Source organism: Hyperoodon ampullatus, assembly GCF_949752795.1.
Source record: "Hyperoodon ampullatus genome assembly, chromosome: 2".
Taxonomy (NCBI): domain Eukaryota; kingdom Metazoa; phylum Chordata; class Mammalia; order Artiodactyla; family Ziphiidae; genus Hyperoodon; species Hyperoodon ampullatus.
Genome location: NC_136915.1, coordinates 34,126,038 through 34,139,010, shown reverse-complemented (window position 1 = coordinate 34,139,010; position 12,973 = coordinate 34,126,038). Strand labels below are relative to the sequence as shown.

Below are 12,973 nucleotides of genomic sequence, written 5' to 3'. Positions count from 1 at the left end.
CAGTGCTTGGCACATTGTGGGTATTCATTTAATATCTGTAAGATAAATGAATAAAAGCATGCATTTTCAATTTTGAAGATAAAGGGAAACAGAAAGCATAATTTACTTCCTTGGCTTTGTTGTTAAAATACTGTCACTCTTGTATCTGTCACACCCTTCCTCTTATGTCTGGGAAACCTTTCCTCTAACAACTAGGGCCTGGATGTTGAGCAGAGGGCCTCTAGAGCCAATGACCAAGGGGTCCTCATACAACATGAATGTTGATTTGCTGGATTAAAATAAAAAAGGAAACATGAAAGAAGAAGAAAAGGATTCCCAGGAAAGTAGGGAAGGAACAAAAAGGCTAATGAGGTTAGTGAGACTATTCTTCCTGGGACTGTTCTTTTCTGGAGTCTCTCAAGGCTTCCAACCAGAAGTTGTTTAGATCTGGAAATAGATAAATACCACTTTAGCCTCTGTTTATAGTGAGAGCCCACCAAGTACAAAGTTCAGTCACTGAGCTGTGAAAAACAGGAGAGTTGGAAATTAAGATTCTTGGTGGGGAAATACAGACTATCTTGTCTATATGGTCTGCCTGCCTCCCACCAGTAGAGGAAGATGCCAGTTAAACATATCAGCTTGACAGAGTCCTAAGGAAAAACAAAAACTTTGGTCCAAAGCCATGCAACAGAAGAAGGCAAAGGCAGCTCTTGCCTAATTTTCTACAATATTACCTGAAGAGTCCGGCGCTTGTTATCCTCTGTGTGGATCCAGGCTCGAAGAGTCAACTCAGTGATAAAAATCTGGGCCGCCTTGGCAAACAGCACAGGGGCTTCTGCACTGATCATCTGTAACAGACATAGGCCCTCCCCGTCAATCACCAGCAAGTCATTCAAACCAGTCAGTTCATCCCTTACCTCATGTCCTGCTCTTGGGCTATGGGGCAAGGGCTAGAAAACAAGAAGGTGGTAGCCTTACAAGATTCCAAGGTAAAATAAATCCATGAGTAGGGACAAAGCAGGTAGCAGATAGAAGAAGGGAAGAGGGAAAAAGGTATTTATCTAGCACCTACCATGCACTTTCTTTCTCTCATAATAGCCTTTCAGAGAAACTAGGGTTTAGGAGAGATGAAGTGATTTGCCTATGGCCATAGAGCCAGTAAGTGGTAGGATTTAGGTTCTAAACCAAAGGGAGACAATGTGGGGAAAGATAATGAGTGTGAGAGCCAATGGATTTAGGGAAAATCTCTGGCTTCCCATCCTTTTGGGCTTTATTTTTCACATAGTGAAAAAGAGGATAACAACCTTCCAGGGTTGCTGTGGGAATCAAATGAGATAATATATATAAAAGCACCCAGCACAAGGCCTGGCACACAGTAAGTGCTCAAGTAATGCAAGCGGCCTTGCCAAGTCTGAATTCAAAGTTCAAACTCTTGGTCAAACAAAGCTCTGAACCCTTGGTGAGGTGGTCTACGCAGAATATAGCCACGGGAAGAGCTCTGGAGTTAAGGAAGTAGGAGGTGAGAATTGGGATCTTGGTTCTCCTACTCTGGGTGAGACACTTTTAACCTCTTTGTGTCTATTTCCATATCTATAGAATGGTGAAACTAACAATTCTTATCCTATCAAATCTCACAGGGTTACTATGAGGAAGAAGTGAGCTAATAAAAGGGAAAACTGTGGTAAACTGTTAGCTTTCCACACAAATACAAGAAACTATCAATTTTGAGTGGAAAGAGAGACAGTTGCTCCTTTCCTGTGAGAACTGTAACAGGATGTGGACTCCTAGGAATACGGAAAAGGCCGCCCCCAAGTAAATCCTCTCACAAGTATAAATCATGTGAAACAACTCACAGATTGAAAAGTTAGAACAAGTGCAATATCATTATCAAACATTTCTTAGAGCTCAGATCAACAAACTAGAGATTGCAGTAAGATGCTAGGAAGACGTCACTGTCCTGTTGATGTGATGACACATGTTCACACTACATAGTGGAAAGAATCGGGCGATTCAAAAAGCAAATACTCAGCATCTTTTCAACATCTGGAAAACAGGATATCCCCAATTTTCAGAGAAGACCATACAACAATTAAAACTGTTCAATTTTAGCTCACATAACAATTTTAGAGAGAATCCAAATAAAAAAGCAACAGACAATATTATTTTCATTTTTGTTTAATTAAACTTTGAGCTCTAGAGAAATGAGCAACAATTTTCCCATCGTTTTACTTTCAATATGAATAATGAAAATGAATGTGAATTCACCTTCACATCTTCATCCAGTTTCATAATCTTCTTAATACGAGCCAGTGGGAGTTCCTGTACTCGGAAATCTTTCTGAAATGAGTAACAACAGGTACATAAATGGTAGGAATAATCAACAGGGCATGACAGGCAGCATGAAACACTCTGATTGGTTTAGTCCCTCCTTTCTGAAAATATGGCAGGAGAGGAAGTACAAATGAAATTAACAAAATACAAGCTCTAGAGGCACAATACTTCTTAACCAATGCAGAGCTTCAAACAGAGGGTTTCAGGATAAACTTATGATGGCTTCTAACAGTGCCCTCATGAAAAGTGGCCCCAAACAATACCAGATTCTTTGCCAGCACGATATAGAGATGTATTATACGTGTCTTCCCCCCACCCAAGAAAGTTTACCAGCTTGCATGCAGGTTAAAATGAGATTTTTGTCTTAGGGATTTTCCTCCAGTTCTTCCTTCTAATCAAGGACTGCAAGGGCAAGTGCCAGCAGCACCTGACCATAGTGACTGTTCTCATCGGCCAATGTGGCACTGCCTATTTCTTTTTTTTTTTTTGCGGTACGCGGGCCTCTCACTGTTGTGGCCTCTCCCGTTGCGGAGCACAGGCTCCGGATGCGCAGGCTCAGCGGCCACGGCTCATGGGCCCAGCCGCTCCGTGGCAATGTGGGATCTTCCTGGACCGGGGCACGAACCCATGTCCCCTGCATCGGCAGGCGGACCTCAACCACTGTGCCACCAGGGAAGCCCAGCACTGCCTATTTCTGACCTTTGCACTAATGTGACACCAGAAATTGGGGAGGAGCTCCTTTCCCATCACAGCAGCAAAGGCCTTGTCTCCAAAATCTGCTTGGGGGTGGGGGTGGGAGTAGAAGAGTATGGAACAAGGGTGAGGGTGAATATATCAGCTGTCATTTAGGAACAGCCCTGTCAATGTTTTCTTAACAAGCAAGACTAAGCTGGGGAGAAACCATTTAACTTTACTGTGGATAGGATTTAGGAAAGGGATTTTCGATTAGCACTACTCAATTACTTGCAGTTTAGGCGCTTTTTCATTTTATTTTGATACTACTGGTATTTAAACACATGGCCAATGATGGATGCAATTCTAGAAATAAAAATCAATTTTGGGTTTCAGAGCTGCAATGAAGAGAAAGGTGCAAAGGCAGAGATTAGCTAAAATCAGCAAAATCCCTACTGGGACTAGGTGTCAAATGATTGATTCTATAAGTGGTCTGAAATGTGACTCACCAAACCCAATACGCTCACCTGGGAATTTACATCATCACATTACGGAGGAAGCAGCTCTTATTTGAGATTTGGTATAATTAACATGCATTCGTGAACTTTCTTTTCCAAGACCAACAGAAAACCTCAACTATACATCAAAGAAGGCAGTGGGGCATTTTGGAAAAACATCACCAGCCTTCCCAGAATCTATTTTATGAATACAGAAGAGCAACTATTAGGATAAAATGTACACCGAGACATCTTACTTACTTACTTACTTAACTTATTTATTTGGCCATGCTGAGCGGCATGCAGGATCTTAGTTCCCCGACCAGGGACTGAACCCATGCCTCCTGCAGTGGAAGCATGGAGTCCTAACCACTGCACTGCCAGGGAAGTCCCAAGACGTCTAATTATTCCACCCAAACCCAACAAGCTGCTTGGCTACCACTCACTTCTACAAATTTCCAACACTAATTTTTCATCTTCTCCTTTTCCAAATTAGGTATCAGCATTTTCCATAAGCCTCTAAAAATCTAACCCTGGAGTGGTAGAGGCTGAGAAGTCCAGTTTATTAAAAGTTTCACTGAAAGGAGACAGCAGGACACATACTATTCTTATTTTTTCTCCTCCTCTTTCATTTATTACTTCATGTAACTCAACTAACAGCAAATGTATGATACCTACTACTATGTGGAAGATGCAAATATATTCTTACCTTTGAATAGCCAAATAGTTTAATTGTTAGAGACTATCACATAAGAACATTATAATCCCCTATCCTATACTAGAATGGGGGTGTAAAATCCCACACGGAAAAGAAAAAAATGACCAGCTGGCAATGGGAGGTGTGGGGCGCTGGAGCGAGCGAGAGGAACTGGCAAATGTTCCACAGAGGGGCTGAATCTGAATTATATCTAGGGATACTGCAAATCTGCTTGCTGGAAAAGTATGTTATTCAGACAGAGGAAACAGCATGCACAGAAGCACAGAGACAAAAAACCTGGCCTATTTAAGTTTTCGATGTATGACCTTAGTACAGAGGGGAACAGCAGGAAAGGGAATGCTGGATTGGGGCCAGACTCTAAAGGGATTTTTAAAAAAACATTTAACTACAGAAATCAATCACTGGTCTTCCTTCTTGTGTGGCATATCACACAAAATGATGATGTGAAACAGAAATGCCAAAGAGAATACTAGGGATGATAATTCCTTTGGAAGGCCTCCCAGGATGATACACAAAGAACAAGATTATGACCGCAAGATTTAGGTCTCTTGCAAGTGTGCTCTCATTTGGCTTAGTTACTTAATATAATTCCCACAAGACTGTTCTAAGATTACTTAACTAAAGCCCAAAGCTAATAAAAAGACCTCCTTCCCTAACTTGAAAGAATAAAATATTACTTTTAGAATTTCTATGAGACTATTCTTTAATTAAAAGAAAAAACAAGAAAACGTCAAGGATATCATCCCCACCTTGATGAGGTGTAAAATGAGGCAGAAATTTATAAAAAGCCCTGCTCTAAGCCCCACCAACCTTTTCTTTTGTAAGAAACTTTCTCATGATCCCCAAACCTTGAGATCTTAAAGGATCTTCAGATGTGCGTGTGTGGCTCATTATCGCTGACAACAGCCCAGTTTTCTATAATCTCAGCCTAGCTTTCCAGTCACATGTAAGGGTTTACGACAAGCTTATTGGAGAGGGGAGCCCCTTCACTATCAGTAAATTGGCTTTCAAGTCAATGCTCCCCTTGTCATTGGAAACCATGCAACTGACATGAGTAACATTAAACTTCTTCTCCTGATGCTAATCCAAGTGGAAGAACAACTAACACATTTTACTCTTGGGAGTGACATCAGCATGGTAGAAGAGCAGATTCTCTCTCAGAACATTCTCGTGCTCCTGACCACCACCAAAGAACTACACTTTAAAATGCTGCCAACGGGGCTTCCCTGGTGGCGCAGTGGTTGAGAGTCCTCCTGCCGATGCAGGGGACACGGGTTCGTGCCCCGGTCCGGGAAGATCCCACATGCCACGGAGCGGCTGGGCCCGTGAGCCATGGCCGCTGAGCCTGCGCATCTGGAGCCTGTGCTCTGCAACGGGAGAGGCCTCAACAGTGAGAGGCCCGCGTACCACAAAAAAAAAAAAAAAAAAAAAAAAAAAAAAAATGCTGCCAACTGAAATTGCCGAATTTCAAGAAGTCTCAATTCACTCAATGAGAGTTCAAAGCCAGAGAAAAGTCAATGGGTCTCAGGCTGCACTGAAGAACATCCACAGTTTCAAATAATGATGAGAAATCTTTTGCAGGCCTACCTAGTCAGGCACTCACTCCGGCAAAGTCAAGATTCTATCCTCTCGAAAGCAGTGATTTTCAACCTTGGCAACATGTTAGAATCACCTGGGGGAGCTTTTTTTTTTTTTTTTTTTCGGTACGCGGGCCTCTCACTGCTGTGGCCTCTCTCGTTGCGGAGCACAGGCTCCAGACGCGCAGGCCCAACGGCCATGGCCCACGGGCCCAGCCGCTCCGCGGCATGTGGGATCCTCCCGGATCGGGACACGAACCCGTGTCCCCTGCATCGGCAGGCGGACTCCCAACCACTGCGCCACCAGGGAAGCCCCTGGGGGAGCTTTTGAAAAACAAGATGTCTGCGCTTTACCCCAGACTCAGTGAATCAGGAATTCTAGGGAGTGGAGTCCTGGCATCACATTTTTTGAAAACTACCCTGGTGACTGTAATCACAGTGAGGGTTAAGGACCACTGCTTTAAAGCCTTGTTGCTCCAAGTGAGGTCCCTAGACCAGCAATGGCATCATCTGGGAACTCAAAAGAAATGCAGAATCTCAGGCTCCAATCCAAACCTCCTAAGTCAAAATCTGTATTTCAACATGACCCTTCTGTTGTTCACATATAGACAATAAATTCTGAGAAGCACTGCTCTACAGGAAGAGCTCAAACAGCACAGGACTTATTTTTTAACAGTCCACCAACCTTTACCTCCAAGTTCTTGTTTAAATGGTTATCTGATTTTATTGAAATGGTGGAAATGTCATCTTCCAATCTGGAGGCATTGAGAAGATATAATTGGCGATTAAAAGAAAGTGACCTAAGCATTAAATTACAGCTAACTGAAGGTTAAATGGGATGTGCGGAAGGAGCTTAAAGGAGGATTAGATTTTTCTTGAAGATTCAGCATTACTGCCTCCCCACCTGCCCCCACAAAAGAAAAAAGTTAGCTTCTTCTTCCCCCCTTTCGAAGAGGTCTAGAAGGGTAAAATTCAGTGCCAAGAAGTCTATTAATTATTGTTCCCAGAGTTCTGCTAAGCAGGAATACAGTATTTTACACAATCATCCTGGTGTACAATCATTTTGGTATGATTTTTAACCAACTTCAATTCCAGCTGAACAGCATCTAGGTTCATGGACAATGCAGAGCTTTCAAGAGTGAGGAGAGCCTGATGGCCAAGCTGAGATGAAAGACAAATTGCTTTTGCAGAACACAGACCAAAATGACTGGGGCCAATGTCTCCAATACATCATGAACTATATCATCTAGCAAACTTCAATTACTTGTTTTTGGAACATCTTTGTCCCAGTCATAGAGAGATCACAACACCTTATGAGTATTCTCATAAGTTTTATTTACGTTTGGATGGTTTGAACATATGGATTTTTAAAAAAATCTGGTAGACACTTTGGGATGTCAACCTAAGAGGCTCTGACATATCTGAGGAAGTCTGGTTGTAAGTGCTGTTGAGTTCTGGAAAGGCACAGACTAAACACTAAAATATCAGCCACGTTACACAGGCAGAAGTGCAGTCAGAGAAGCAGATGCCTTCTTCGTGTGCCATAGGCAGAGGGAAAATAAAAGTTTTACAAAGGGACTTTATTGGATTACATTCTCACTCAAATTTGGCACTATGTTGCTTCACACTAAATCTGAAGCGGAGGAATCTGATTCATTCAAATATTTAACGTGCACCTATTATATGCCAAACATCACTCTAAGCATCTGATGTAAGAGATACAATGGTAGCAGTCTAGGAGTCTTTTCTCAGGGGTACACAGGAGGAAAATTTTAGTTAGCCATCGATAGGAGAATGATTAAAGAAGACTTTCCTCCTTGATCTTCTTTCTCCTTACTCATAAAACTTGAACTAAAAGTGAATCCCTCAAAGTAACCCACTTTTTAAAAAAAATAAATTTATTTACTTATTTATTTATTTTTGGCTGCATTGGGTCTTCATTGCTGCGCGCGGGCTTTCTCTAGTTGCGGCGAGTGGTGGAGGAGCTACTCTTCATTGTGGTGCATGGGCTTTTCATTGCGGTGGCTTCACTTGTTGCGGAGCATGGGCTCTAAGTGCGGGGGCTTCAGTAGTTGTGGCTTGCTGCAGGCTCTAGAGCGCAGGTTCTAGTTGTGGCACCCGGGCTTAGCTGCTCCGTGGCATGTGGGATCTTCCCAGACCAGGGATCGAACCCATGTCCCCTGCATTGGCAGGTGGATTCTTAACTACTGCGCCACCAGGGAAGTCCCAAATCCATTTTTAACCTCTGAAGGACTAGCTGTCTAGTGACAAAAAGTTGGTCAACACCACGATCTGCTCTGATGTCAATCAAACTTGAAAATTAAACCAAGTAGGATAAAAATCAAAGCCCACATTCCTGTTCACTGCAGCATTATTCACTATAGGCAAGAAATGAAAGCAACCCAAATGCCCACTGACAGATGAATGGATAAACAAAGTGTGGTATGTACACATACACAGGAAATATTATTCAGCCTAAATAAGGAAAGAAATCCTGTCACATGCTACAACATGGATGAACCTTGAAAACCTTATGCTAAGTGAAACAAGCCAGGCACAAAAAGACAAATACTGTATGGGTCCACTTATGTGAGGTACTTAGAGTGCTCATAGAAACAGAAAGTAGAATGGTGATTACCAAGGGCTGGGAGAGGGAAAAGTGGGTGGTGGTTGTTTTATGGGTATAAAGTTTCAGTTCTGCAAGATGAAAAAGTCCTGGATATCTGTTTCACAACAATGTAAATACACTACTGAACTGTACATTTTTAAATGGTTAAGATGGTAAATTTCGTTGTGTCATTTTACCACAATTAAAAAAAAATCAAAAATCAAAGTCCAACAAAATACAGAAAAGCAAGGTGCTGAATTTGAACTTCCACAGTTTATCTGACCACTCGCCTGATCCTGGATTTTTTCTGCGTTCAATCTGGAGGACAGACTTGCTGCACTGGCCTAGTCCCACCATACCCCAGGAGGACACTGGTTTTACACCACGCTGATCCCAGCACTAAAACCTGATAAGCTTAACCATGAGATTATCCCCTCAAAACATGCACAAAATACCCCACTTTTGACTTTATAATTTCATTTTTTTCCTTCCTTCTGTTTTATATCTAAGATAGTACAGATAACTACTACCTTTAGATTGCAGAAGAGAAAGAATGATTTTTCAGTGGAAATCCACCTGTGAACACAGGCCACTCCGAGAAAGCTCAAGCCAAGTTCAACTGCTGAAAATCCCCCATACAAACAAACATGACCCACAGGTACATTCAGAATATAAATTAGTTTCTCTACCCCTGAAGTCAAGTGGGCATTTATCACAGTAAGTTATTTTGTTTATTTTATTCATTCATTACCTGTTTATTATAGTCTGTCTCTCCCACCAGAATACATGTTCTGTGAGTGCAATGATTCCGTCTGTCTGGTTCACAATTGGATCCACAGTAACTAGCATAGCCATAGTAGGTGCATAAGCATTTGTCCAGTGAACAAATAAACTGACTACGTATGTTAGAGGTTAAGGACCAAAACTCTAAGAAATTGCAACACGAGTTCTACATCAAGAAGGAATCCAGTGTTTGCTCTGCCAGGATGCTAATATTGATACCTTCAGGGCAGGAATGACACATCTAACACAGAGAGCTCCTTCAGCATTTGCTGAAATGACACCAAATGGAACATTCTTCATTAAGGATATGACACCATACTCTGACTTTTATTGCTTCAGATTCATCCCTGTGCCTGACTCAGTAACTATTTAATAAATACTTATCAAATAAATGACTCTGGTTGTAATTACTACATTGTAAGCTCCTCAAGGGCCAGGGTTTTATTTGATTCTTCTATGTCAGAGGTTCTCAACAGGCAATGATTTCAGCCCCCAGGGAACATTTGCCAATGTCTAGCAAAATTTTTGGTTGTCACAACTGGAACTGGCTGGCATCTACGGATTAAAGGCCAAAGATGCTGCTAAACACCGTACAATGCACAGAAGAGCCCCTCAAAACAAAGAATTATCTGGCCCAAAATGTCAATAAGGCTGTTAAGAAACCCCAATCTAAGTGTATCTTTTTTTTTTTTTTTTTTTTTTTTTTTTTTTTTAAGTGTATCTTTTGACACCTGGAAAGAGTACCTGCTTACAATAGATTTGTTGTTGAATAAACTGCCCAAAAGTTTTCACCAGGTCCTAGAAATTTGTCAGGGCCACTAAATCAGGCTTAAGAAATGACCTACAGCTACTGGAGGAAAGTAAGCTCTGCTTTTCTGCATTCTCTAAAAGATCTGCCTCACATTAAAGTATCTCCAAGTCAAAGCATCCACTATACATCCACATGCCTAAAGAGAGCCACTAAGATATAAAAAAAACCCTTGTAGTTACCTCACCTAAGGTAAATTATATTTTCATTTTCCTATCCAAAGGTCAGAAATGAACTATATTTTTGTAAATGTGCTTGAGATTAAAAATACTTTAGTCTAAGTTTTGGTTATTCATCTCAAAGCTTTTACACTCTTTAAAAGTTTCTCATTCTTCCTTACCACTGTTAAATTCCGGATTTCTTCCATGACACGAGGCCAGAAGGACTGTAGGCTTTGCTGGGCATCACTGCTGCTAGCACCACCAAATCCTCCTTCTGTGGACATTTTGACAACTAAAAACAAACACATACATGAGATACATTAGAAATAATAAAGTCAGACCTTCTGTCCAGGTTATTTATAGCTTTCCTTGTGGATGTTTTCACTAATTCATTCAATTTCTCAGCCTGAGAAGGTATACAAAATTGTGCTGAAGGGGTTTTTCACACCGACTTAAGTCTTGGCAAAAAATAAGGAGGAAAGTTTTCCCTTCTATCCAGCTCATACCACAGAGACTAACAAGAAGCTCCAAGCAGAAAATCTAAAATTGCTAGAAATCCAAACTCAAATCCTAATGGGAATCAAGGACTTTTAATGTCTTATTTTGCAGAGGGGAAAGAAAAAAAGGCACTTGGTTGTCCTAGTCTGGTCCATAATTTTCAATGCCATTCTCTCCAATGTTTTTCAAGTTCTATGTGGCTCTCACACTCCATGCCACAGCCTGCAGCACATACATTAAGGGTCCCCAGTGATTAATACTGTACAGAAATGTAAACCCAAAGTCTTAAAAAATAAGAGCCAAGTTTATTCTTTTGTTTTAGACACTGTGGTCCCATTTCTTTGGGGCTACTGATGATTATTATTCTTTCTAATCTCAAGCTAATCTGCCTCAAAGGACACAAAAGCACTAAAGCCTAGGCCAATAATTGAGTGGATGGCACAAAGTCTCCGAACTGAAATCACTTCCCAGTTCTTTCCTTACCTGAACCATGCTGTTAGGCACAAAGCCAAACAAAGCACACCACCAACTGGAAGCTTTAAGGATGGTTGAAAAACATTGAAGAATTAAATTTAGGACAGAGAAAAGAGAGTCAGAACTTGCAGTTGGTCAACTGCTTTGTGATGGGGGAGGGAAGATGAATAAGGATCCCCACATCAGCTATAAATATAGATAACATTGTAATGTCTTAAAAGGTTTACAGGGGGGAAGTAAAAAACTCCAGATGGCTTAAATGCTTATCTGACAAATACTTACACCCAAGAAACAGTTTAATTAAACACAGAGAGCAAGAAACTTAGTGATGTCCTAAGAATTTCTATTCTGGGAAACTATTTGAAAAGGTTTGACATGCCAGTGACAGGATGGTGGTGGACAGCTATGTAAGTCATTAAGAACTAATTCTGAAGGGCTGAAAGAAAAGCACCAAAGCCAGGTGTCACATGACCAAATTGCTACTTTCCAGGCTTCATGTGGATGCACGCTGGGCACATCATTCTCTATCAGCAGAATGGAATGAAGGCTGATAAATCTAGGTTTAGACTGTGAGGATGTTTGATTCACTCTTAAATGTTTGCCTGGGATTGTCCTAGAGGTCTCTAATTTTTTTTTCCCCCTTTTTCTTCTAAAGGAAATGATGAGAGGAAAGAAATGAAAGGAAAACAAGAGTACAATCTTCAAAGCAGATTTCACTCTGGTGTAATGACATTAGTGGCTGATGATGTAATGGGAAAAGGTTTGGAGCCAATTTCTGGTGCTGGAGGCCTACAAGCAGCTCTATACATCAACAGGAACTCTAAGTGTTAGGAAGCAATATGATCTTGGAGTTTCAGGAGGGAATTAAAGTGAAGAATGTTGAATCACGGTTGGAAATGACTAGATAAAATCTTGAGTCCTAAATAACCAAGTAAGATCCTCTCAACTCAGCTCCCATGACATTTTCACTTATCACCATATGCACATGGCCTATACACTATTCTCTTAGATGTACTGAGAACAAAGAAACCAAGGTAATCTACAGAAATTTATTTACTTTTATTAATAGATTCTTACGAGGTACTCATGACAATGATGAGAGTGAGACTCTAACCTTTTTAAATGGGGCAAATAAATCTTTCTAGAAATGAAAATAATTATCAAAAAACTTTAAAAAGAATCTAACCTTTCATTGTATGGACCCCTGTACATGCCTGATCTTAGCAGAATTTGCCATGAAAATTGCTATGGTCAAAGGAGGAAGATGCACAATTGCCAGTGTGATATCTCTGTATAACTTGCTAATGATGAGTAGGTTTAGTTTGAGTGCAAAGGCCTGTGAGATTTAGAAAGCTGGTAACCAGTTTTGATTGTCCTCTGATCTCTTCCCACAAACATTATTACCAAGGTACACAATTCAAGAAGCATTTTTAAAACCATCTGTGCACAGCCTGCTTTTAAATCTTGAATTGCCCCAACTAAGGATGTGCTGGCGCAATCAGTTCCCTAACATCTGTGCAGTCAATAGATTATGAATGAATCTTTGGCTGGCTCAGAGCCACACACTGTCAGAGTGGGGGTTGGCTACAGAACAGAAGTTAACAAATCTTTCTGGAACTGATAAATGTATTTAAAGGTTAAGTGTTTAACTTGACCCGTTTGAATTAGAAAATCATAAATGGATAATGGCAAAAAAATTCAAGTCAGTAATAATGTCCTTTACATTTTACTGCATCATAGAAGTTTAAAACTGGGGGGAAAAAGGCATTAAGAACCACCCAGGCCAGCTCCTCTAAAAGATGCTTACAGCCCTACTTCAAGCTCTGCCCAGCTCCCTCAATCCCACCCTAAGGAGTCATTTAGCTTA

The 12,973-nt window shown here is 41.0% G+C and overlaps 1 protein-coding gene across 4 annotated transcripts in view; it reads right to left on the bottom strand.

Annotated features, from left to right (window-relative positions):
- The window catches only part of NFYC (nuclear transcription factor Y subunit gamma), a gene marked incomplete at its 5' end in the record, with an annotated part of 30,389 nt that extends 19,963 nt beyond the window's left edge, over positions 1-10,426 (bottom strand). Inside the window, 3 exons of one of the 4 annotated variants that reach the window (XM_079697825.1) lie at positions 714-827; positions 2,245-2,316; positions 10,314-10,426. In XM_079697825.1, coding sequence (XP_079553951.1) covers positions 714-827; positions 2,245-2,316; positions 10,314-10,418 — 291 coding nt within the window. The remainder of the gene's footprint in view (positions 1-713; positions 828-2,244; positions 2,317-10,313) is intronic. The other 3 variants (XM_079697826.1, XM_079697827.1, XM_079697828.1) reach the window with 3 other exon arrangements.
- Between the last annotated feature and the right edge of the window lie 2,547 nt (positions 10,427-12,973).